The sequence below is a fragment of the Xenopus laevis genome, chromosome 4S, assembly GCF_017654675.1.
Source record: "Xenopus laevis strain J_2021 chromosome 4S, Xenopus_laevis_v10.1, whole genome shotgun sequence".
NCBI lineage: Eukaryota > Metazoa > Chordata > Amphibia > Anura > Pipidae > Xenopus > Xenopus laevis.
In genome coordinates, this window is record NC_054378.1 from 1,000,134 (window position 1) to 1,024,003 (window position 23,870).

The window sequence follows — 23,870 nt, forward strand, 5'->3', positions numbered from 1 at the left end:
AGAAACCAATAAACTGCACTGGGCAATAACACGTGACTCCTTACGAACCCATAGAAAGTCTCTGTCACGTCACACAATCATATTTATGACGCACATTAGTGGTTAGAACACATTTTAAACCTCCCGCTCGTCAGCTCCTATTGCATTCCTAAAAGCGCGCGCTGTTTCGTTATAGTCTCGCGAGATGAGGCAGTGACGTCGCTAAACGCATGCGTGCGTAGGGACGTTGAACGCAGCTGACGCGCAACGGCGGAAGAAGCGCGCGTCCTTCTCACATAAGCTGTTTATAAGAGTCGGTTGTCTGAGGGGGATAAACAGTGTATGTCCGTGGTGGTTGTCAGTGTCAGCAAGACTCGCCTCCGCTCCCAGTATGTGACAGAACAGTCATTGCTTTTTTTTTTCTTTGCTCCCTCCAACTACTTGTGTCAGGGAACAGCAATAGAAAACACTGCTTTGATTTGCTTTTATTTCCTACTTGTTATTATGTGGCACAACCTTTGTACCTTTTACTTTACTCCACCCCTTTTATTTCCCCCGGGAAACAACTGCTCAAATGCAGCTTTACCATTTCTAATGAGTTGGAATGGGAAGTAGCAGAGATGTAACTACATATTACTGGGCCCAACAGCAAATCAATACAAGTGTTTCAACTTGTATATGAATTATGTCCCCTCTGGGCCCCTGTAGTTCCCTCCTGCAGCCTCAGGGTCTGACTATAGTTACTCCCCTGGGGGTCACAATTTCACTACTGACACTTTCAGCACAACAATGCTCCTCTTTGCACTGGGATTCTTCCTACAAACGATTTTAGGACTGAAATGTACCACTATTTCTCTTTCTTACACATTCCCATTCAAGTGATCAGCATTTCAGGCTGATTTTTGTGTTTCTCAAGGCTATTTACCCCCACCCCTTCCCTTCATTTCACCTCTCTTAGGAGAACTGAACCCTAAAAATGAATGTGGCTAAAAATGTCCTATTTTCTATAGTGAACTTATTGCAGGAGGCTAAAGTTTGAGCTTGTCAATAGCAGCAATGATCCAGGACTTCAAACTTGTCACAGGGGGTCACCATCTTGGAAAGTGTCTGTGACACTCACATGCTCAGTGGGCTCTGATTGGCTGTTGAGAAGCTAAGCTTAGGGCTCGTCACTAATTATCCAGCAGCAGAAAATGAGCTTCCCTGGCTGTAATATAAGCTGATGCTACAGGTTTGCTGATTATTCAATTCTGATGCTAATTGCACTGGTTTCTGTGCTGCCATGTAGTAATTATGTGTATTAATTACTAATCAGCCTTATATTGTGACATTTCTATTCTATGTGTACTGTATATTGTGAGTGGCTCCCTAAGCTCAGTAAGTGACAGCAGCACAGAGCATGTGAATCAGTGAATCAGCAGAAAAGAAGATGGGGAGCTACTGGGGCATCTTTGGAGACAGAGATCTTTACTGCTAAAGGGCTGTGGTTGCCTTGGGCTGGTACAGAAGCTCAAAACATTATGTACAACAGTTATAGCTACTTCTTTAGTTCTCCTTTAAACACAGTTCATGTCATAGAAGAAAGAGAATTTACTGTGTTTTATCTGCCACCCCATGTACCTTTCTATTTTTTCGCTCTCTCACTAGTTTCTCATCTGTAGGTGCCACTTGTATCTACTCTATTCCTCATTTTTCATTTGTCTCTCTCTTTTTATACTGCTTTCCACCATCTTTTCTCTTCGTTCTTCTCATTTACCCAATCTGTCTTCTCTTCTATCACTTTACAGATCCCTTTGCATTTTTTTTTTTACTAGTAATCAGCCAGGTTTGAGAAGGCTTAGCCTCCCCTAGCCTTAGTGTAAAACCACCCACGGTGATAAGGATCCAAGATTTGGGCAGTTTATTATCGAATAATATTCTTTGCTTTTATACCATAGGATTTAATGGCTTCTGGGAAATCTGGGTAGATTAAAGTTGGTCCTGACTGTTTGTCTTCCGTGATTATGTTATTAGTCAAATCATAGGGGTTGTTCATCTTCCAAATACTTTTTTAGTTGAGTTATTGTGAGATCGTTCTCCATAAACAAAGATTTTTTTCAATTACTTTCCATCTTTTATTTTTTACTGTTTTCCCAAAATTTAAGTTTAAAGTTGAATGTTTGTGCCTGTGGCGTCTGTCTGGCAGATCCAGGAGCATCTGAACTGTTACAAGTTGCTGCATTTAGCTGCTGCATTTAGCTGCTGCATTTAGCTGCTGCATTTAGCTGCTGCATTTAGCTGCTGCATTTAGCTGCTGCATTTAGCTGCTGCATTTAGCTGCTACAATTAGGTGATACATTTCTCAGCAGTATCTGTGGGGTATATAAGTGAAACTAATGTATCAATTCTAAGCTGGGACAAAGATAACAAATGTATCAACTAAATGTATCAATTTAGAAGAGTTTGCAGGGTCGGTGACCCCCCGCCCAGAGCTACTTTAGACGGTGAAAAATGAAACTTTATACTTCAATATTAGAAATTTTTTAAATAGTCCAGTCCATTTAGTCTGCACCTCATGCAAGTCTATTGCTTTAGGTTGAACATCTGACAGAGAGGTCTTGCAGAGCTGTCCTATAGTGTAGCAATTCTGCAATGCTTAACCCTAGAAGTCAACAAGGAAATATTGTATTTTAAAGTAAAACTGATATCTGTGCTTTATATCCTTTGTGTACTTGAAGATTAAGTTGCTTTGAAACATTTCCCTGATTTTACATTTTCCCAGAATTTACACTATAGTTTACTGGTCCTCAGTCTGTGACCAATCAATCTGTGATGCTCTGTTGTTTCTCACTGGCAGTGAACAAGTCTGACCAATGATACAGCGCAATGACGTTTATCAGGTGAACACATCTCATTATGCCTTATTTGACCAGTTTTGGCAAAGAGGAATAACCGCCTACGAGTGAAGGAACGGTGACTACAGTGTGCCAACATTTTGAAGCCAGCAGGCTTACCCAGGAAGAAGGAACCAAAAAGTGTAATGGCCATGTCTGGAGCTCATGGAGGGGACTCGGGACCTGGTCTGTGTGGTGTGTCTGTATTCTGCTGCTTGACCTTGGCCTGCTCATATGTGGGCAGCTTATACGTGTGGAAAAGTGAGCTTCCCAGGTATGATAGCTTTCAAACATATCAATTTAAATAATGAACAGGGGTTGATAGCAGTAAAAATTGATGTTCTCAGGTCTCAAAAATGTAAAAACTCACAAACTGCAAGAAGACGTCCAGGTGCACCGCCCTGAACCTTCAGCTGAGGAAACGAATAAACCGGTTATTTCAGTACACATGGATACAGCCTTACGCATTTTGTATCTTTAGGATAGGAAGCCTATGATTCAGTATCCTAAACATACGAAACGCGTAAGGCTGTATCCATGTTTACCAAAATAAACTACTAAATTATTTTACAAGTCTGTCTGGAAGATTGGTCTTTGAAAGTGCCTACTCGATTTTTTTATACAGCTTTCAAACATAATCGATTTAATATGAATAAAGCTTATTATAAATAGGCTGATTTGAGTGCTTGAATAATAAGAGGTTATGGGGTTATGTAATAAAATGCACTAACTTTGCCTAGGAGCAGTAACCCATGTATACCAACCAGCTGGCAGAATTTACTGGAAACCTTTTAAAAGCACGCATCTTATTGGCTGCTATGGGTTACTGCTTCTGGTCAAATTCTGCACCTTTTACTACAAATTGTGGTATGCATTGCTTTTTCCTGTGCATTGCTTTTTCCTGTGTTTTGTAAAAAAAAGGTAATCAGATAGTAGGAACTGCGGTGTAACTACTGTTTTAAATTGACAGGTTGAATAATCCAGAGATATCTATGTTAGAAATTGTAATTAAGAGACCACACTCAACAGTATAGTTTCATTCATTTGGTTATAGATCATTATGTTTGTGCCTAAACGTATGTCCAGTTAAAATTGTCGATAGAACTGATATATCCTAGTAGTGCCCAATGCTAAATTAATACCACAAATAAGTTTGTCCCCACCAGTAAAGAGCCAATGAGGAAATGATATATGAGAATGCAGGCATTCTAACCTTGCAATTTATAAATTAAAAACAAAAATCATATTATAATTACATTTTACTGTTTCACAAATGTTGTTTTTTCATATATTATTTTTCTAATTCATCAATCATGATCATTTCATGTGGCAAAATCAATGAATACATGGTTACATATGAACAACTAAGGCCTAAAGCAAGACCATTCATCAATTCATATTGTGCAATTCTAACAGTCCACCAATAGTCCAGTTCATACACTTCCCATAGTACATAAATCATCTAAATATCAAATTAATTGCCACTCCCTTAACAATCTATTTCCAGTGTTATAAATCAAATCAGGTTGAAAAAAGACACACGTCCATCAATTTCAACCTTTTAACTCTATTTTAACCTGCCTAACTGCTAGTAATAGAAGGTAATACAATTCTTTAGTATTGTTGGGTTAACTTTTTGGAAATGAGCCTCTGTGACTGTTCCCTTCCTATTATTGGTAATCCATCAAGTTTATGGTTATGAACTCACTCATATTATTTTCAAGAGTGTGTTCTTGTGTTCTAACAGTTCCTAGCCGCATATATTAAAAATATTATATTAAAAATAATTGTTTGAAAGCTGAAACAAGGTATTGAAGCAAATTAAATGTATGCATACGTAGTAAAACATGATTTGTGATTACAAGTTTTGTACTTCTAGGGATCACCCAGCGGTTATAAAGAAGAGATTCACCAGTGTATTAATTGTGTCCTTGCTTTCTCCTCTTTTCCTGTCTTTGTGGAAAGAAATGACAGGTGTCAAGGTTAGTAGGCATTAATATAAGAGCCTTACAGGATGAAAAAAATGTGAGATTAGAACTCATCACAGAAAAAATTTATTCCTATGGGATTTTTAGAATCATATTTATCAATGGAGTTCACCATTTGATAAATTATGCTTTTAAAAATCCCATAGGAGTGAATAGAAAATGGCCATTTGTTGCCCACGCTTTATCTCATCCAGTGCAGGAGACTAAAAAATCCGAATTTACATTACTACTGGGATTAAAGTGATAGAGCCACTAAAAGGCTCTTAAAATTATTAATGTACATTAAGGAGCTGGTTTATTAAGGTCTAAATTGAATTATCCAAACTTGATTCGAGTTGTGGATTAATTTATATTTTAGGATTAAGCACAAAGTACAGTTTTATTATTGCTGAGAAAAAGGAAATTATCAGAATTTTCAGGATAATGGGTTTCCAGGTAATGGATCCCATACCTGTACTAATAAAAGTGACTATATTTAAATATATGCTATACCTCCTTTTTTCTTTTCTTTTCCAAGAATAGAAATTACAAAAATGATATGCTTTATGATAACAGGGTGATGATGCTGCAAGAAAATAAAGTAGAACTAGGGATATACTAAATCCATTGGTGTTGGGTTTGGCCAAATCCTGAAACATGAATTTAAAAAATGTGTCCAATGCTGTAAAAAACTGGATTCAGTTCAGTTGCTAAAAGCATTGATGTACAGTGCATGCTTATTTAGAAGTTAAGGCTTTTCTTCATGACTTAAATGTTCTCCCATCTCCCAGACAGATGCACCCCTTCTTTCCCTCATGGGTTTCCGCATAGAGGGAATGATTACAGCAGCCATATTGCCCTTACTACTAACTATGGTAAGCCATGAAACAGTTATTTACTTTTTTTTCCTCAGTCAGAATTTCCCAGTTAGAACATTCATCAAAACATATTTTCATTTTATAGGTATTATTTCTTGGCCCACTTGTTCAGCTTTCCCTTGATTGCCCTTGGGATTTCCTTGATGGTCTAAAAGTAGGTTTTGGTAAGTTATCAAAAATAATTCTGATGGCATATGGGATGTTTCCTTCGCTGACAGACACCAAAAACGTCAGATTTTAAAGGGGAACTATCACAAAAATGAAAATGTAATATTAGCTTCAGCATACGACAAGAAACTTTCTAAATACAATCAATTAACAATTCTGTACTGTTTCTGAAATATTCAGGTTTGTCTTCACCGTTTCTTTCACCATCTGTTTCTCTTCATTCTGTCTTCATTCAGCAGTTGGGTGTCAGATGAACGATCCAATATATTTTATAGGGGAGCTTATTTTGCCTAGAATATGTATTAGAGTATTAAATTCATGAGAAATATTGTCGCTATACGTGCAGGAATTGTGCAAAATGCAGTTATTTTGTTTGTACTGGAATCAGTTATTGGAGTGAACGCTAATATAACTGCTAGGAAAGGGAGCCCCCCCCATAACATATATTGGATCGTTCATCTGATACCCAACTGCTGCATGAAGACAGAATGAACAGGATCAGATGCTGAAAGAGGAATATAAACTTGAATATTTCAGAAACCATGCACAATTTTTAATTGATTTTATTCTGTGGATGTGCCATTAACTATTGGATAGCTGTTTATCTGTGCATCATGATGAGCTAATGTTTACCATTTTTTTATATCATTACCATGAATCCAATGCTTTGAAATGTCATGCTATTTGCTACATAAGTGTGGCATTGTAAGAGTGCAGTTATGGTGGACATTTAAATATTGAATTTTGGCCTTGTGGTATAGAATCAGGCATATTTGTTAAGGTTAGAGAAGAGAATGCACTGATCTTGGTATCCCCACTCCTACTTGCAAAAAAGAGGATGGAGAGCTATAAAATCTATGCTCAGAATGCTACAACATCTCCATCAGCTTTCATGCAAAAAATATGTGGTTTGAAAACGACAAGGTTCCAGTGGCACCAAAGTGCACGACAGTGGCACCACCACTCTTTTTGAATCCTTTCTGTAGTCTATTCTTTTACACCATTCCAGGTCGTAAAAAGTTATCACTGTTGCAGGGTAAGTATTTTATACAATCTGTTCATATTTTTTATTTAGCTTTTTGTATTATGATTGACAGATCCAAGATTCTGGATGCTTTGCGGGACAGATATGCGCTGGCTGCGCAACCAAGTGATCGCCCCATTAACAGAAGAGTTGGTGTTTAGGGCATGCATGCTTCCTATGTTAGTTCCATGTACTGGTCCGGGGCCTGCAATTTTTACATGCCCTCTCTTCTTTGGTATTGGTAAGTATGGCAAAGGCTGAAGTATCTTTGGTATGCATTTTGGATGACTTTTCTATGAAAAATAAATAAATGGTATAACTACTGAAGGTCATTATAGTTGGTATCTTAGCCTGTATTTGAGAGGGCATCTTTCCACATTATTTCCTTAATAAACTTAATCTATTTTGAAGTGACCCATATAAAGTGGCTGTTACTTTGGTCACATATTTAAAGGTTCAATTTTCTGTTTCCACACAATACTCAAATCTGAAATGTGATAAAACACTGTGTGAGTATTGATTAAGTTTTACAGTGTACTTTCCTACCATTCAATAATCATTCCATAGGGACTTCCAGCACATAGTATGAGGCACATTTATCAAAGGTCGAATTTTGAATTCATGTGAATTTTTTTTAACTCTAATAAAATTGAAAATACTCGAAATTTGATTGGGCGGGTTATTTAGTAAAAAAAAAAAATCCAATATCTACAACTTGGAACATCTATTACCGACCTGAAAACTCTCCCATCGACTTTATACGTGAACTCGGCAGGTTTTAGGTGGCAAATAGTTCAATTTGAATTTTTAAAGGGCCACGGTTTGATAAATTTCGAAATTCGGATTAAAATTCAAATTCAGTTTGGATCATTAACAATTTGAATTTGAGAGTCCCCTATATGTTGCAGCCATTCTATTGGTCATCTGGGTTTAAAGAAGAACTAAAGCTTATTTAAAGCAGTAGCTAGAAATGTACATAATATTTTGTGCTTCTGTACCAGCCCAAGGCAACCACAGCCCTTTAGCAGTAAAGATCTGTGTCTCCAAAGATGCCCCAGTAGCTCCCCATCTTCTTTTCTGCTGATTCACGGCACATGCTCTGTGCTGCTGTCACTTACTGAGCTTAGGGACCTGGATCATTGCTGCTATTGACAAGCTGAAACTTTAGCCTCGTGCAATAAGGTCATTATATAAAAATATTAATTTTTAGGGTTTAATTCTCCTTTAAGCTGGTCTGGGCTGGTTGTCAAAATAGGCTGTGTCAGTCCGAATACAGAGAGACCAAAACAGCCCCCCACCAGCCCACTTAAAGGAGAAGGAAAGCTACGGATGCATTTTATTGCCAATAGATTAGCTGCAATAGTGCAAGCTAGAATGCTATATTTATTCTGTAGAATGTTTTACCATACCTGAGTTAAAAGCTCTAGAAACTCTCTGTTTGTTTAGGCTAGGAGCTGCAGTATTAACATGGTGTGACATCACTTCCTGCCTGAGTCTCTCCCTGCTCTGGGCTCAGATTACAGTAGAGAAGGGAGGGGGGTGGGGGAAGAGGAGCAAACTGAGCATGCTCTTGCCCAGGGCAATGAGGTTTAAGCTGAAGGCAGGAAGTCTGATACAGAAGCCCATGAGTACACAATAGAAGGAAAGAAATGCAGTGTTTCTTTTGACAGGGGACTCAGAGCAATATTACTTTGGGGGTTTACTGGTATATTTAGATGGACCTTTTTGTTAAGGCTTACTTAGTTTTAACCTTTCCTTCTCCTTTAATAGAGGCTTTCTATGGCATCTTACAGCAGCTCCTCTAAGATTTGCCAGAACCCACAGATTGCCAGTTGGGTTTAAGATTATAATGCTGGGCCTCTTGAATGGGAAAGTACATTATTTATACATTTTTCTGTGCTTCTTTAAACCAGCTGTCAGTTTATGCCCTTTTGGTCTTCCTGCTACCTTCCCCAGCTGTGCAGGGGTATCGGCTGCTCTCAACTAAGGGCCCTGACATGCAGGGTGCTTTATCCGGAAATCACCTCTCTTTCATGCAATAAAGTGCTCAAAACAATACACATTCCTTCATATTTATTGAAATTTCTGTCTGTAAAACACAGTACATGTGGCTATTCCAGTAATTGCCTGAAAATGTGGAAGGAGAGGCATTTTTGAGCGATTACCCAAATTATCTGTTTTACATGCAGTGTATACAACGAATGTGAAGGGGTGGGTTTTGTTGGGCACAGAGTGATTTCCCACCTGTTGATAAAGTGCCCTGTTTGTCAGTGCCCTTAATTGGCTACTCCTACTGTACTTCTGGCAAGGATTACTAAGACACATTCAACACTTATTTGAAAAACAGAAAGGGAACAGTGCATCTGATATTGGTGAAATCAGGCACATGTTGTAGATAGGGTTGCCACCTGGCTGGTATTTTACCCTCCTGGCCAGTAAAAATGATGGCTGATCCCAATGTTATTAATAGGGAAAAAAGATAAATATATAGGAAGGTCAGTGATCCCAATGTTATTAATAGGGAATAAAGATAAATATATAGGAAGGTCAGTGATCCCAATGTTATTAATAGGGAATAAAGATAAATATATAGGAAGGTCAGTGATCCCAATGTTATAAATAGGGAATAAAGATAAATATATAGGAAGGTCAGTGATCTCAATGTTATTAATAGGGAATAAAGATAAATATATAGGAAGGTCAGTGATCCCAATGTTAATAGGGAATAAAGATAAATATATAGGAAGGTCAGTGATCCCAATGTTATTAATAGGGAATAAAGATAAATATATAGGAAGGCCGGTATTTTTTTCCAGAAAACGTGGCAACCCTAGTTGTGGACAGTGTACAGTGAACTGATTTTAGCTTAGGCAGGTAATACTCAATTTTGCAAAGTTTGGTTTGTCATGGAACTTAACCTGAATATAGCAGAAGTGTAAATGTGCAGGTTTCTAAATAATTTTTTAATTTTTATTAATCTTGAGTTTTTTACCACTGCAAAATGGCTATGGAAAAAAAATGCTTTTTGGTTTTATGCATAATCTTTTGCCATTTGTTTCCTCATTTCCAGCACATTTTCATCATGTCATTGAACAGCTTAGATTTCGTCAGGCAACAGTCCTAAGTATCTTTCTTTCTGCTGGTACGTGTTGATTTATTATTATTATTATTATACTATTTTTTTTTTCCACCGCATTTTATAGCTCAGTGACTTAACAGACTGTTCAATGTGTAAAATTAGGTAATTCTGTCCCCGCTCCATGTGTGTCCAGTAGTGTGCGTTTCATTCACATGTTTAGGGCCAAAAAACCTCAATACTGTGGTAGTTAGTTCACTTTGAAATTACATTTTAGTATCTTATAGTCTGGCCAATTCATGGCAACTTTTCATTCGGTCTTCATTTTTATCCTTTATATTTTAATTATTTGAAATGGGGGTCACTGGCGACGGCAACCCATAAACTGTTGCTCTGTAAGTTACATAGTTAAATTGGGTTGAAAAAAGACAAAGTCCATCAAGTTCAACCCCTCCAAATGAAAACCCAGTCCCATACACACACCCCTCTCTACTTTTAATTAAATTCTATATACCCATACCTGTACTAACTATAGAGTTTAGTATCACAATAGCCTTTGATATTATGATAAGGCTCTGTAAGGCAATTTTATTATTGTTTGCTTCAGAAACACTACTGAATAGCTGCCCCCATTGCTACACAGCAGCTTATTTATATAAACATTAGTAGTGTTTCTAAAGCAAACACATCAGTTTTACCAGTGCAGGGCAACGCTGCATTATATTTTTATTATTTTAAAATACTTTTATTCTATCTCTGTTATCATAATTACCAGCATCATAACAGGAGGGTACTAATTAGACTGTTCCATCCAGTTATTTGCTGGTTATGATGCTGGTACCATGGTGCAAGATGGTAGAAGTTGCCATTTGGCTTGTTATGTAATTTAGCCTTCCTCAAAGTTTAACAAAAAATTTGTAACACCTAATCCCTTAGTGATGCAGCATCCTAATTGTTTTGTAATATTTGCATTGAAAATCACTGACTTACAGGCAAATGATATTGTTTTTATTTCCTGCATTTAGTTTTTTTAATATAAGCATCTAATTGAGTATCTCTTCTACTGTAGTTTTTCAGTTTTCATATACTGCAGTGTTTGGGGCCTATACAGCATTTATCTTTATGAGAACAGGTGAGTTTTTGCTGTTTGTACAGTATAGTAGCATATCATTTACACCCAGGCTCTCAATGATTCAGTGCATGGGTACAAGTGAATGCTTTAAAACTGATTTATGATCCTGCATACCTATATTCAGTTTTAAAGGAGAACTAAACCCTAAATGTGGCTAAAAATGCAATATTTTATATACTGAACTAATTACACCAGCCTAAAGCTGTTGAGAAGCTAAGCTTAGGAGTCGTCACAAATTATTCAGCAGAAAATGAGGTTTGTCTTTAATATAAGCTGATGCTACAGGTTTGCTGATTATTCAATTCTGATGCTAATTGCACTGGTTTGTGTGCTGCCATGTAGTAATTATGTGTATTAATTACAAGTCAGCCTTATATTGTGACATTTCTATTCTATGTGTACTGTATATTGTGAGTGGCTCCCTAAGCTCAGTAAGTGACAGCAGCACAGAGCATGTGAATCAGTGAATCAGCAGAAAAGAAGATGGGGAGCTACTGGGGCATCTTTGGAAAGCACTGTGGTTGCCTTGGGCACAAAACATCATGTACAACATTTCTACCTACTTCTTTAGTTAAGCTTTAGTTCTCCTTTAAACAATCAACTCCAGTGTGATAGCACTGCTCATTCATTGTACAGCTAAATACAGGTATGAGTATTACCACACACCTGGGGTTATAAAAGACTCGTTGAAACTATTAACAAACCAGCCTTAAAATATTCATGGGAGATTGTAAGCGGTAGGTGAGAACAAGAGGCAGATCCAGAGCCTAGTGATGACACCTAGGTCTCCTGTGTGCCCATGTGTTGTCTCTGAATTGGTGAAATTTCCATAGTGCGAGTACAAGCCTGCTGAGTGAAGCTTTGTGCTTTTTTTTTTATGCTAAAGGCTTTCACCTCTGCACCGTAGCTTGGATTTTTTGCTCTTTGTAGTCTTAAAGGGGATCACCACCTAAAAAAAATTTTTTCGTGACTGTTAATGCAACTTTCCAATATATTTTAAACCATTTTCAGTGGTTTTAAAACTATTCGTAAATGTATTGCAACTATTTTTCATCTTTTTATTCTATGTACTCACTCCTGGTTTTGATTCTTGAAACAAATTTGTAGGGGTCTATTCTCTTTGTCTGTGGTCTAAATATCAGATGACCTCTACTACATTGATCCAGGTTTCAGAACCAGTAGTGCAGAAAATATAAATAAGAGATTATGATTTGCTAGCAATTATGTTTGCATATTACTTTAAAACCATTCAGACTTTGTAATGAATGTTTTTTGGAACCTGGTTAGAATTAAATGATTCCATCATGCAAGAAAAGCAGATCCCCTTGAATGTATGGAGTTTCACTATATAGGGAGGCACCCTATGCAGGTATTAGTTGCTTCTGCCTACATTTGCACAACATTCACTCTATAGGTACTTTCAGTTATCATGAAGCTGATTGGGGGTAAGGGGAATTTTTGGCTACTTTGGCATGGTGGCAAAAACGATGGTAGGCAAAATAACTGCCACCTTTTTCCATTAGTGCTGAATTGTTTTTATGCATAGTTATACTGTAAGGATTGAGGAGTGCATAATCTGGTGAGCTGTCAACATTTGTATATTGGATCTGTTTTAAATTAAAAAATTAAAATTAAATTTTTTTTCTCTATAATAGGGACACATTTATCAAAGGTTGAATTTCAAATTCATGTGAGTTTTTAAAAACTCTCTTAAATTCGAAAGTCGACCGATCGAAATTTATTTTTAAAAAAAAAAAAAAAATCACAGTTTTAAAACTCGGATGAATGGAATCGGCTTGAAAACTCAAATCGAATTAGATTTGAATGTTAAAAACTCAATTCAGTTTTTTTCTCCGCAAACAAACCTTAAATGTGAGGAAGCCTGCGAACAACTTTAAATTGATCCCTCTCCCATTGACTTAAACAGCAATTCGGCAGGTTTTAGGTGGTGAATAATTGCATTGGAGTATGATAAATCTCGAAAATAGAATTAACATTTTTTTTAACATTTTTAACATAGTCGAATTTGACAGTTTTGACCATGAAAAAAGCTCTACAATTTAGATTTTGAATTTCAATTCAACCCTTGATAAATCTGCCCCTTAATATGACTATGAATTATATGCGGTGCATCATATGTAACTTCTGTGACAAACCACAGTCTAGCCGAGTGCCTGCTCTTCGCTCCATGACTTGCGTTTGCTCTTTCACCTAATGAAAGTGTGGGTGCCCAGATAGGCATTGAGTCATATGTTTGAGCATGAACTTGTAAAAGATTCAGGGATGTTTGTCTTAATAGTGTACTTATCTCTTTCTCTATATTTTTTTTTTCTTCTAGGTCACCTTATAGGTCCTGTTCTCTGCCATTCTTTCTGCAATTACATTGGTTTTCCAGCTATATTTGGAGCATTAGAACACCCTCAACGTTTTACAATTATTCTTTTCTATTTTCTCGGCGTAGTGCTATTCATACTGCTGCTATATCCTATGACTGAGCCTACATTGTATGGAGACATACCCATCTGTAAATTGCTGGATGTACAATCCACAGAATACAGATCCCTTTGCTCTTGACAGCACCAGCAAAATGATTGTTGCCTCATCTAAAAAAAATGTTCATCATCCAATCTACCAGATTTGCTGCAAACTGCTATTGTGAGTCCAAAAGAGTTCACGTTCCTCTCTGGACCATTGAATCTTCACCTTTCACAATAAGAGAAGAATGACTTGGGCTTGCTGAACATATTTAAGATCAGTATCCTCGTCAATGTAAATAAGAGCATTTTTTCTGGTCAGTATCTTGAGAGAGATCATTTATAACATGGTACTTTTACTAAAACTCTTCTAGGTGGTTGGTTCTCATATTGAGCTTTCACATTAAGCTGTGTTTTAAATACTATTGTTCTTTTGGCACCAAGTTGAATATATTTTTGGATGCAAAAAAAAACTCCATAGTTGTATATTTTTCTATTCTTGGTGTGGACCCAAAATTAAATTATTTTCATCCTAGCGGGAAATAGTGAATATTTTATTGCATAGCTTGAAATACCTGAATTGTATTGGAGTCCATTATAACTGCCATTCAGGTTTTCATTTTGTAGCCACGGGATGAATTGCTATTTTGAGTATTTTGGAAGAATATTTATATTGAGAGTATAGATGTAAAAATACTATAACTTTTATGCAAGGCAGTCAAGCTGTTATCCTATATGGGTCGCCAAGGAGGAAATAATGCTGCTTTTCTTGGGAGGATAATGTTTAGTTTTTTTTTTATCACCTTGTTAATGTTTTGGGAATGTTATTGTTGAAAATCATTTTTTAATCCTACAACTGACCCCCTCTGAAGCGAAATGATCTGATTTCACAGGCATTGGTGAGAAATATGGCCCTTTGTAATCTACTTTCTCATAATATAGTCAGCCAGCTGTTTATTCCAATCACCGTCCATCTGAATGGCCCACATGTAGCAGTCATCTCTTATTTGGATTAACTGACAATGCATCCATCTTTGGTTTCTATGCTGGGACATGTGACTACTCATATAGATTTAACTTACATAATGTAATTGTTGTGAATATTTTATTCTCCTATTTTGAAATGAAGGGAAATTGCAGCTAAAATACCCTTCCTTTATAAGATTTTTCTAAAAAATAACTCTTGCACCATATTTAGTATAATGGATTAAAAATACAGCTGAGATTACTTAACATTGATTCACAGGGCAGTGCCGAACAAATTGGCTTCTCACAGTGAATTGCACGTGTCCTTTAACCTTATTCTTCTTCACTTTCAGGAGAATCCAAGACCATAAATCAATATTCATCCCAAATATCAAACAGGGAGGGGTCATCCACATGGATTATGTTTAACTGGTCTGGATTTAGTATGTATAATTGATTTACTTAGGCTAATAAACTTGATTTTAGCCCAAGTCAGAAATTGTGTTGGAGAGGAAACTGAGAAAACAAAAATAACAACACAATGGTTGTGAAATTTGAATTGAAATCCAAAAACTAATTTGGTGCTTTTAAAGGTATGACAACAATGAGAAAACAACATTTCCATTGAAAAATTGTCTTGTACAGGTATTGGATCCATTATCTGGAAAAACTTTATCCAGAAAGCTCCGAATTACAGGAAGGCTGTCTCCCATAGACTCCACTTTATCCAAATAATTCCAATTTAAAAAAAATTATTTCCTTTTTCTCTGTAATAATGAATCAGTAGTTTGTACTTGATCCCAACTAAGATATAATTAATCCTTATTGGAGGAAAACCAGACTATTGGCTTTATTTCATGTTTTGATAGTAGACTTAAGGTATGAAGGTCCAAATTACAAAAAGATCTGTTATCTGGAAAACCCCAGGTTCCGGGCATTCTGGATAACAGGTCCCATACCTGTAATAATAAAACAGTAGCTTGTACTTGATCCCAACTAAGATATAATTAATCCTTATTGGAGGCAAAACCAGCCTTTTGGCTTTATTTAATGTTTATATGATTTTCTAGTAGACTTAAGGTATGAAGATCCAAATTACAGAAAGATACATTATCCAGAAAACCCAAGGTCCTGAGCATTCTGGATAACAGGTCCCATACCTGTAGTAATGAGCAGAAAGCCAGTCTTTTTCAATACAGAATCATTCTTCAAATATTTGTTAAATGACAGCACAATACTTTTTAGCATATTGGCAATTTTGTAAGTGATGGAATATCAGCTTTGGTGTACGTGGATCAAGATCTTGAAAATGTCCTGCTATTTAAACAAATTATGATTTTAAATTATTCTATTCTTTTGCAAAACCGGGCTTTTATTGGTGAATACATTTATTTAAATTCACTGTTATTTTACTTTTTGTTTGAATTATAAAAAGGAAGGTAACTTTTAGGGGGTTATGTTTTAAAGTCTGAATGGCAATAACTTAAACTTTTTTTTTTACACTATAAAATCCGAATTTTTAGTGGGAAAAAAAACCCTTTTGTGATTTATTATACCCAGAAGCTGCTAAAACTCTGAATCCGAAAATACTTTATTTCCAAGCTGGCAGGTTCCCGTAGAAGTCAACGGCAAAGTTCCCATTTCAAATTTGAAGATATCATGGTCTGCGCTAAGTTTTGTCCAAAAATTTGAAAATATGGGGATTTCACATGATTTTTACAAAAAATTAAGAGTATGTCGGACATAAAACCTGAAATTCTGGGGGTGTTTTTTTTTTCCCACAGACTGTTTTGACCCAGTTTTTTTTTTTCAATGATAAATAAGGCAAAATTGTGGATTCTAGTTTGGTCTGACTTTTTTTTTTTTTTTTTTAACTAAAAAAATCGTTATTTAATAAATAACCCCCTATGTATATTATAGATGGGCCTAGTCTATGCAACATTTCAGGTAGTTCTCATATTTTTCTTTTATTACCTGTATATTTATTTAGAATCTTCTTCTAATGATATTCCAAACCCACAGGCTAAACAGACAATATATGACTTAACACTCTACTGTTTTATTCGTTCAAACCGACAGCCCCACTGCTTAAAACTGCAAGTAAAGAGGTGCAAATTTTCTGTAAATGTTTCCTAGCATTTATAAACCATTTTAAAGGGGACCCATTAGAAATATTAGAAATCTTATTTTATCACGTTAGTCAAGCAAAATGAACATTAATTACACTATATCCATTATTTGGATCTTGTTTCCATCAGTCTGGGAATTCATAATTATAACAAGCAGGCAGGAGCCATTTTGTGGACACTGTTATTAAGACAAGTCTTGTATCATCTCAGAATCTTGTTTGTGCAGCAGAATGGGGGACCTGATGTCCATCCCCATGTCCTGGTTACACAATTAAATGATGAAGAGAACGGGGGAATGTGGGGAGAGCAGTGACATGTAGGAAGTGCTGAATGGAAAGTGAAAGTAATTGTCTAAGACATAGAGGCGGGGCAGACAATATTTGATTGACAGCTGAGATGTTTAAATGAGTTTACAACAGCTATGAATGCTTTAATAAAAATAGAAATTGGATTTCATGTTTAATTTGAAAAGGACTTTTGTTATACAGATTTTTGTGTCTGGGTGTCAGGTCCACTTTAAATGTTATGTGTAAATGTAATTGAAAACCATAATTTTCTTTTTGGCTTTGTGTTTGAAACAAAAGTAGCAAAATTCAGAACGGCAAAACAGAAAGAGGCCGCTTCCTGAAACCTTTTGTTGCAATTAAATTAAACCACTGACATTTTGTAATTAATGTACATTAGAAATTTGCATAGGATGTTTCATTAGAGGAAATTTAATTTACTGCCCCTTTAAGCTGTCCATATTTGTGGTTGGTTTTAAGTGCCCATACTTTATTGCTTTGTTTATTGAGGCAAGAGCTGCATTTGGGCTTCACGCCATGTGATTGCTCCACTCGTTAGCTAAAGGTGTGCATTATCACAAGATGGCTTCCAACATGTACGGCCATTGAACCAGGAATGAGCTTTTGCCCTATTAAACATGTACTGGAAATCTGCAGTTTTATTGATAGATGTTTGGACAGCTGGACTAAGTGCCCATTTATCAAGGATCGAATATCAAATTTATGTGAGATTTTTTTTATAAAACTCCCATAAATTCGACTAGTCGAAATTCATTTATAAAATCTATTTTTTTTTTAAACTGTGACGAATTGAAACGACCCGAAAATTCTAATCGAATTAGATCAATCTGTGAATTTAAAGGTGAATTTCTAACATTGTTATATTTTACAATAGGGGTATATGATCCTCTGTATTATACATTTTCAGATTTTTTCGGCTTGTGTTTTGCATGGACGGGTAGACAGTAGTAAATAGAGTTGGGAAATATTCTGTGAAACCTCGGCAGGAAAGAGGATTCCTTTTTTTGGTCAGTAGTTGTATTTGTGCTCCTGCTCAGACATCAGTTTTTAGAGTTTATCCAAAGCCATATTTTGAAGATGATTGTAGTCAAGTCACAGACTGGTACAATCTCACACCCGTGAAGTCTTTTATAAAGTTGGATGCAGCTTTGGGCTTAGATCACAGGAAATTTGACAGAGACTTATTAAACAAAGTTGCAGCAGCCATGGTGGATTTCAGATCAGAGTCTAAGGACATGGCACACTTGCATTATGTCAGGGTAATCTGAGTGAGGGGTCCCCAAACTTTTTTGGTTTGGGGACCGGTGTAACAGCAAAATTATTTGCAGGGGAGGGGGGTCGGCATCCAATTTTGGTCGGTGTCCAATGCGGGTGCGCCGGTGTCCAATATGGCGCACCCCGTTAATTTTGCCAGCCCAGTTAAGGACTTTCCACTGCCCGGTTCTGGGCCGCGGACCGGCGTTTGGGGACCCCTGATCTAAGTGGATGCCTGTGGGTTGGAGGTGGCTTTCCAGTAGTATAGTGTTTTTACCAGCCCTTTCCTGCCTTTGGACTGTCAAACTGGTTGCATATAAAATCAGATGGGGAATTTTTTTTTTCAATTACTTATAATTTAATTTTAAAATCTGACGTGGTTCTAGACATATTGTCAGTTTCCCAGCTGCCCCCAGTCATGTGACTTGTGCTCTGATAAACGTCAGTCACTCTTTAATGCTGTACTGCAAGTTGGAGTGATATCACCCCCCCCCAGCAGTCTAACAACAGAACAATGGGAAGGTAACCAGATAGCAGCTCCCTAACACAAGATAACAACTGCCTGGTAGATCTAAGAACAACACTCAATAGTAAAATCCAGGTCCCACTGAGACACATTCAGTTACATTGAGTAGGAGAAACAACAGGCTGCCAGAAAGCAGTTCCATCCTAAAGTGCTGGCTCTTTCTGAAATCACATGACCAGGCAAAATGAGCTGAGATGCACCTACACACCAATATTACAACTAAATACACTTGCTGCTTCAGGAATGACATTTATATGGTACAGTCAATTATTTGCAGTGTAAACTGTGTCATTTAGAAATAAAAACTACATCATAAAAATCATAATCCCTTTAAATGAAAGATGTACATTGAACCCGTGAAATTGCATGAGTTGTTACTTGTTCCATTGCTAAATTGCTGGTGTGATTATGAAGTGAACTTGCCCCATTGCCCACTGAAACTTAAATGGAGATCAGTAATAAGATGTATCTGTTCCTCTGTGAGCACTCCAATTCAATCTTTTATTTGTGACTCTATTCATTCCAGCTGATTGCATGAAACACAGACGTGCAGTTACCCTATCACATAGTCCCAGCTGCCATCCAGCTTACACAAATGTCACTTATATCAAAGCTGCCATTTTGCAATGACTATACTGTTCACTTTCTAACCTTCTAGCAATGGCTTTAATAGTTCAGTCTAGAAAGATTTTTACATTCCTAATAAAGAAAACCCATATGTTTCCATTGGCAGTGTTTGCACATAAGTGTTGCATTTATTTCCTGGGCGTTAGAACCCAATCATCTGCAGAGTTACACTTTGTGCACATTTATATATTGGTACAACAGCTTCCTACTTAGATTTATGTGCATTTCAGCCGAATGGAACTACAGCTATTTTGAATCTACCATTGCGCTCCTTGCTAAAGTATTTATTTTGCTTGTGAAATATTTTCCAAGTAACCTTCTCTTTACTTTAGGGATGCACCGAATCCACTATTTTGGATTCGGCCGAACACCCGAATCCTTTGCAAAAGATTCGGCCGAACACCCGAATCCTTTGCAAAAGATTCGGCAGAATACCGAACCGAATCCAAATCCTAATTTGCATATGCAAATAAGGGGTGGGAAGGGGAAAACATTTTTTACTTCCTTGTTTTGTGACAAAAAGTCATGCAATTTCCCTCCCCACTCCTATTTGCATATGTAAATTCGGATTCGGTTCGGCCATGCAGATGGATTCAGCTGAATCCTGGATTCAGTGCATCCCTACTTTATTTTATATGCAATTGGCATTACCTTTACGGCTGCCATTTTGCACGTTTGTTGTGTCGAGAGATCGACGGTACATCATAGTTTGCTTCTAATCTGCCCATTGAACATGGGGGAGGCACTTTTATTAAAGGTTGAATTTTGAATTCATGTGATTTTTTTTTAACTCTTAAATTTGAATATACTCGAAATTCGACTGAGTCTAAAACTGAATGAATTTTACTGACTCGAATTGAATTAGACTAAACTCGTTTTTTCTCAGAATATCGGGAAGGCTACGAACGTCCAAATTGGTCCCTGGACTTCTCCCATTCATTCATGAACTCGGCAGGTTTTAGGTTAGTTAAATTCGAGTATGATACATTTTGAAATTCTAATTAAAACTCGAATTGAGTTTGGATAATTCACCATTTGAATTTGGGAGTTTTGACCATAAAAAAAAAATTTGAATTAGAATTTTCAATTTGACCCTTAATAAATCTGCCTCATAGTATACCATAGTGTAACATTTGGACAATATGACATAAAGCTTCTGTGATGTCAGTGGCCCTGTGACAGCAGTCCTGGTACTCTGGTGCTTTTGGATTGGTCAGTCAAGCTTGTTGATATTATTTCATCTAATTTTTCATATTAAACACATTCTAAGTTGTCATCAGTGAATCTATTTAGGAAATAAATTGTCAGGGCTGCATAGGTTGTACAGTTTATTCCCTGCCCCAGGCAGTCACTCCTATCCCTACAGGTCTGTCTTCCTTCCCATGATCACATGACAGTCACCGTTAGGAGTCATTTATCATGGCAGCTGTTATAGGGGTATCTAAAAACTATACGACCCTTAGCAAAATATAGGGTCTGTTTAATAAAGTTCCAGGCCTCTTACATTGCAGTGCTCTGTCATGTAACATTCACTTTGCAGAAATGCATTAAATGCTACTAAAAAAATGCATAGTAAAATGAAGCCTTATTAACATTCCTCATTTGTTTCAATCCTAAAATGTAAAATTCCTTGTAAGAGGTTTTAGGGGACCTAAAAAAACTCATCTAATCTTATTTTTACATTAGTACGGGCAAACGGCAGGAAAGAACAATGTGTTTATAGACAGGTACTCCTTTTTAAACAGTCCAATATATCACAGAACAATGTGCAGAATATGATTGGGAATTAGAGACAAACTGAGAATTCTGCAATTATAGCACACGGCTGGTTTTAACAATAAGGAATATTGTATGTGAAGTGAAAATGCATTCTGTGTTTTAAATACCTGGTCGCCACATGGACACTTGTTGAAGGGTTAATAGACCTTTTCAAGATCTGTTTGTAGATTTATGAGTAAGAAGCTATTTTTCTTTGTATATTTTGCCAATTAAACATCTATTTTTGTCTGCTACCTCACAAGTGTTGTATGATTATTTGACTGGATAATTCCACATTACACAAGTATATGGCCACTCACAAGCAACAACTGAGACACTGACTGCACGTTGCAGCTCCTGACTTTGGCCAAGTAACAGGTTAACAACAGGTATAAATTCATACATTGAGATACTCGAAATGAGCCAAACTCCTTAACAAATACTTCCTATTACCAAAGTGTGTGTCCAATCACTCCCTGGATTATTTACTAAATATTGTTTTGTGAATTCTTATTGCATCATAATATAAACCTTTTGTTGGCATCCGATCTATTTTGACTGGCTCTGGTCCCCTGTCCATTACATCCCTGGTCTCTCTCATGTTGGCTCTTACATTACAGGACACTCTTCCGATGCTGATTCTCCATGGTGGACCTCATTCATCAGCTGCAATTCTTATGGGAAATGTTAGAGAAATTATACTTTGACCTTAATGTGCATGTTTACTGTATCCTTTAGCATTGAATGCTAGAGCAAAACGTATCCGGTTTTCCATTGGTATTTTGTCTAAAGCTCCGTATGTATGAGTGCTTGGATACGTAGATACAGCCAATGGCGTGCAGTGGAATCAGTAAAACTGCAAAGCATGGTAAACTTACTTCACCCTGTAAACAAAAACTAGGAGTGTGCTAGTACCAATTTGCATAAATGCTGAAGGCCAACTCTAACCAACTAACTGCATATTGAACTCTAATATCATCTGTGTCCCTTTGTAAAAAAAATCTGCCGTACTTACTGTACTTTAACTTGTAGAACTTTCAGTAAACCCAAATTTGCCAGCACAATATAATGTTATTTAATTCTGTGCACAAAAGCCTAGGGAAGCTAGCCAGGCTTTAGAAAATGCCTCCAAATCTCAAATGTAAACTACCCCAACTTGATCATAAATTGAATTATCTTTTGACTGTGATTTACTAACATTAATAATGTGCAGCCATAGGGGGTATGGGCAATTTAATGGAACCCCTCCTTAACTATACCCCCCTGAACAATGTAGGTCTCTGTAGAAATTTATTACATGTAAAGCCCTGCTTTATGTAAATAAACCATTTTCATAATAATATACTTTTCTAGTAGTATGTGCTATTGGGTAATCATAAATAGATAACTGCAATTTTAAAAAAAATAAGGGCTGCCCCCTGGGATCGTAGGATTCACGGTGCACACAAACAAACCACATGTTAGGTCACATGAGCCAATTAACAGACAGAGTTGTGTCTTTTGCTTCCTCACTTCTTCCTGTTACAGTTAGAGCTGCAGTATTTCTGGTCAGGTGATCTCTTCCTGTTACAGTTAGAGCTGCAGTATTTCTGGTCAGGTGATCTCTTCCTGTTACAGTTAGAGCTGCAGTATTTCTGGTCAGGTGATCTCTTCCTGTTACAGTTAGAGCTGCAGTATTTCTGGTCAAGTGATCTCTTCCTGTTACAGTTAGAGCTGCAGTATTTCTGGTCAGGTGATCTCTTCCTGTTACAGTTAGAGCTGCAGTATTTCTGGTCAGCTGATCTCTTCCTGTTACAGTTAGAGCTGCAGTATTTCTGGTCAGATGATCTCTTCCTGTTACAGTTAGAGCTGCAGTATTTCTGGTCAGGTGATCTCTTCCTGTTACAGTTAGAGCTGCAGTATTTCTGGTCAGGTGATCTCTTCCTGTTACAGTTAGAGCTGCAGTATTTCTGGTCAGGTGATCTCTTCCTGTTACAGTTAGAGCTGCAGTATTTCTGGTCAGGTGATCTCTTCCTGTTACAGTTAGAGCTGCAGTATTTCTGGTCAGATGATCTCTTCCTGTTACAGTTAGAGCTGCAGTATTTCTGGTCTCTTCCTGTATATGAAAAATTGCCTTGAATTGCGGATACTCTTTAGACTGATGGGAAATAGCTCACTGCCCCATAGAGCTTACAGTATAAGTGGATGGAAGGGTAACATACAGGCACAAATTGGAGATGAGAAAATGCACAAGGTAAGGCACAGGACTAGGCTAATGTTCTTGTGCTCTAAAGGGTAGACTGCTTTCTTGAAGAGATTGAGAGAGGGTTCCTTATGGAGGAATTCAGGGATGGAATTCCAAAGGGAAAGAGCTGCAAGATAGAAGGGTTTGAGGCGAGAGGTGGATGGTGTGAAGAGAAGGGGCTTTTAGAGGAGCGGAGAAGACAACCAGTAATGTAAAGTGAGACAAGAGAAGTGATGTAGTGAGGAGTGAAGGGCTTTTATGTTATCCTTTGCGTACCATACAGCAATGCTAAGGATTTTACTTGAATGCTCTACTTTGCAAACACCCAGGGAACTTTCTAAAGCAGTGCCGCATACACATCATTGCTAAATTGGGACCTGCCATCCAATTTTGGGACATACTCATGTGCAGTATTTTCCAATTTTCAACCACAATGCATGCACTGGTGTAACACATCACAAGGGATGCCTGGGACAGATGGCAGACATGGCAGTGAAGCACTTATTTAGA

The 23,870-nt window shown here is 37.1% G+C and overlaps 1 protein-coding gene across 1 annotated transcript; it reads left to right on the forward strand.

Moving 5' to 3' along the window:
* The first annotated feature begins 322 nt into the window (after positions 1-322).
* Positions 323-14,717, forward strand: rce1.S (Ras converting CAAX endopeptidase 1 S homeolog). The gene is given in 9 exon segments (NM_001092652.1): positions 323-368; positions 2,812-3,126; positions 4,732-4,834; positions 5,611-5,694; positions 5,783-5,861; positions 6,963-7,130; positions 9,960-10,031; positions 11,035-11,097; positions 13,436-14,717. Coding segments are annotated over 8 exon segments (933 nt in total). The 5' UTR covers positions 323-368; positions 2,812-2,998; the 3' UTR covers positions 13,672-14,717.
* Positions 14,718-23,870: the final 9,153 nt, after the last annotated feature.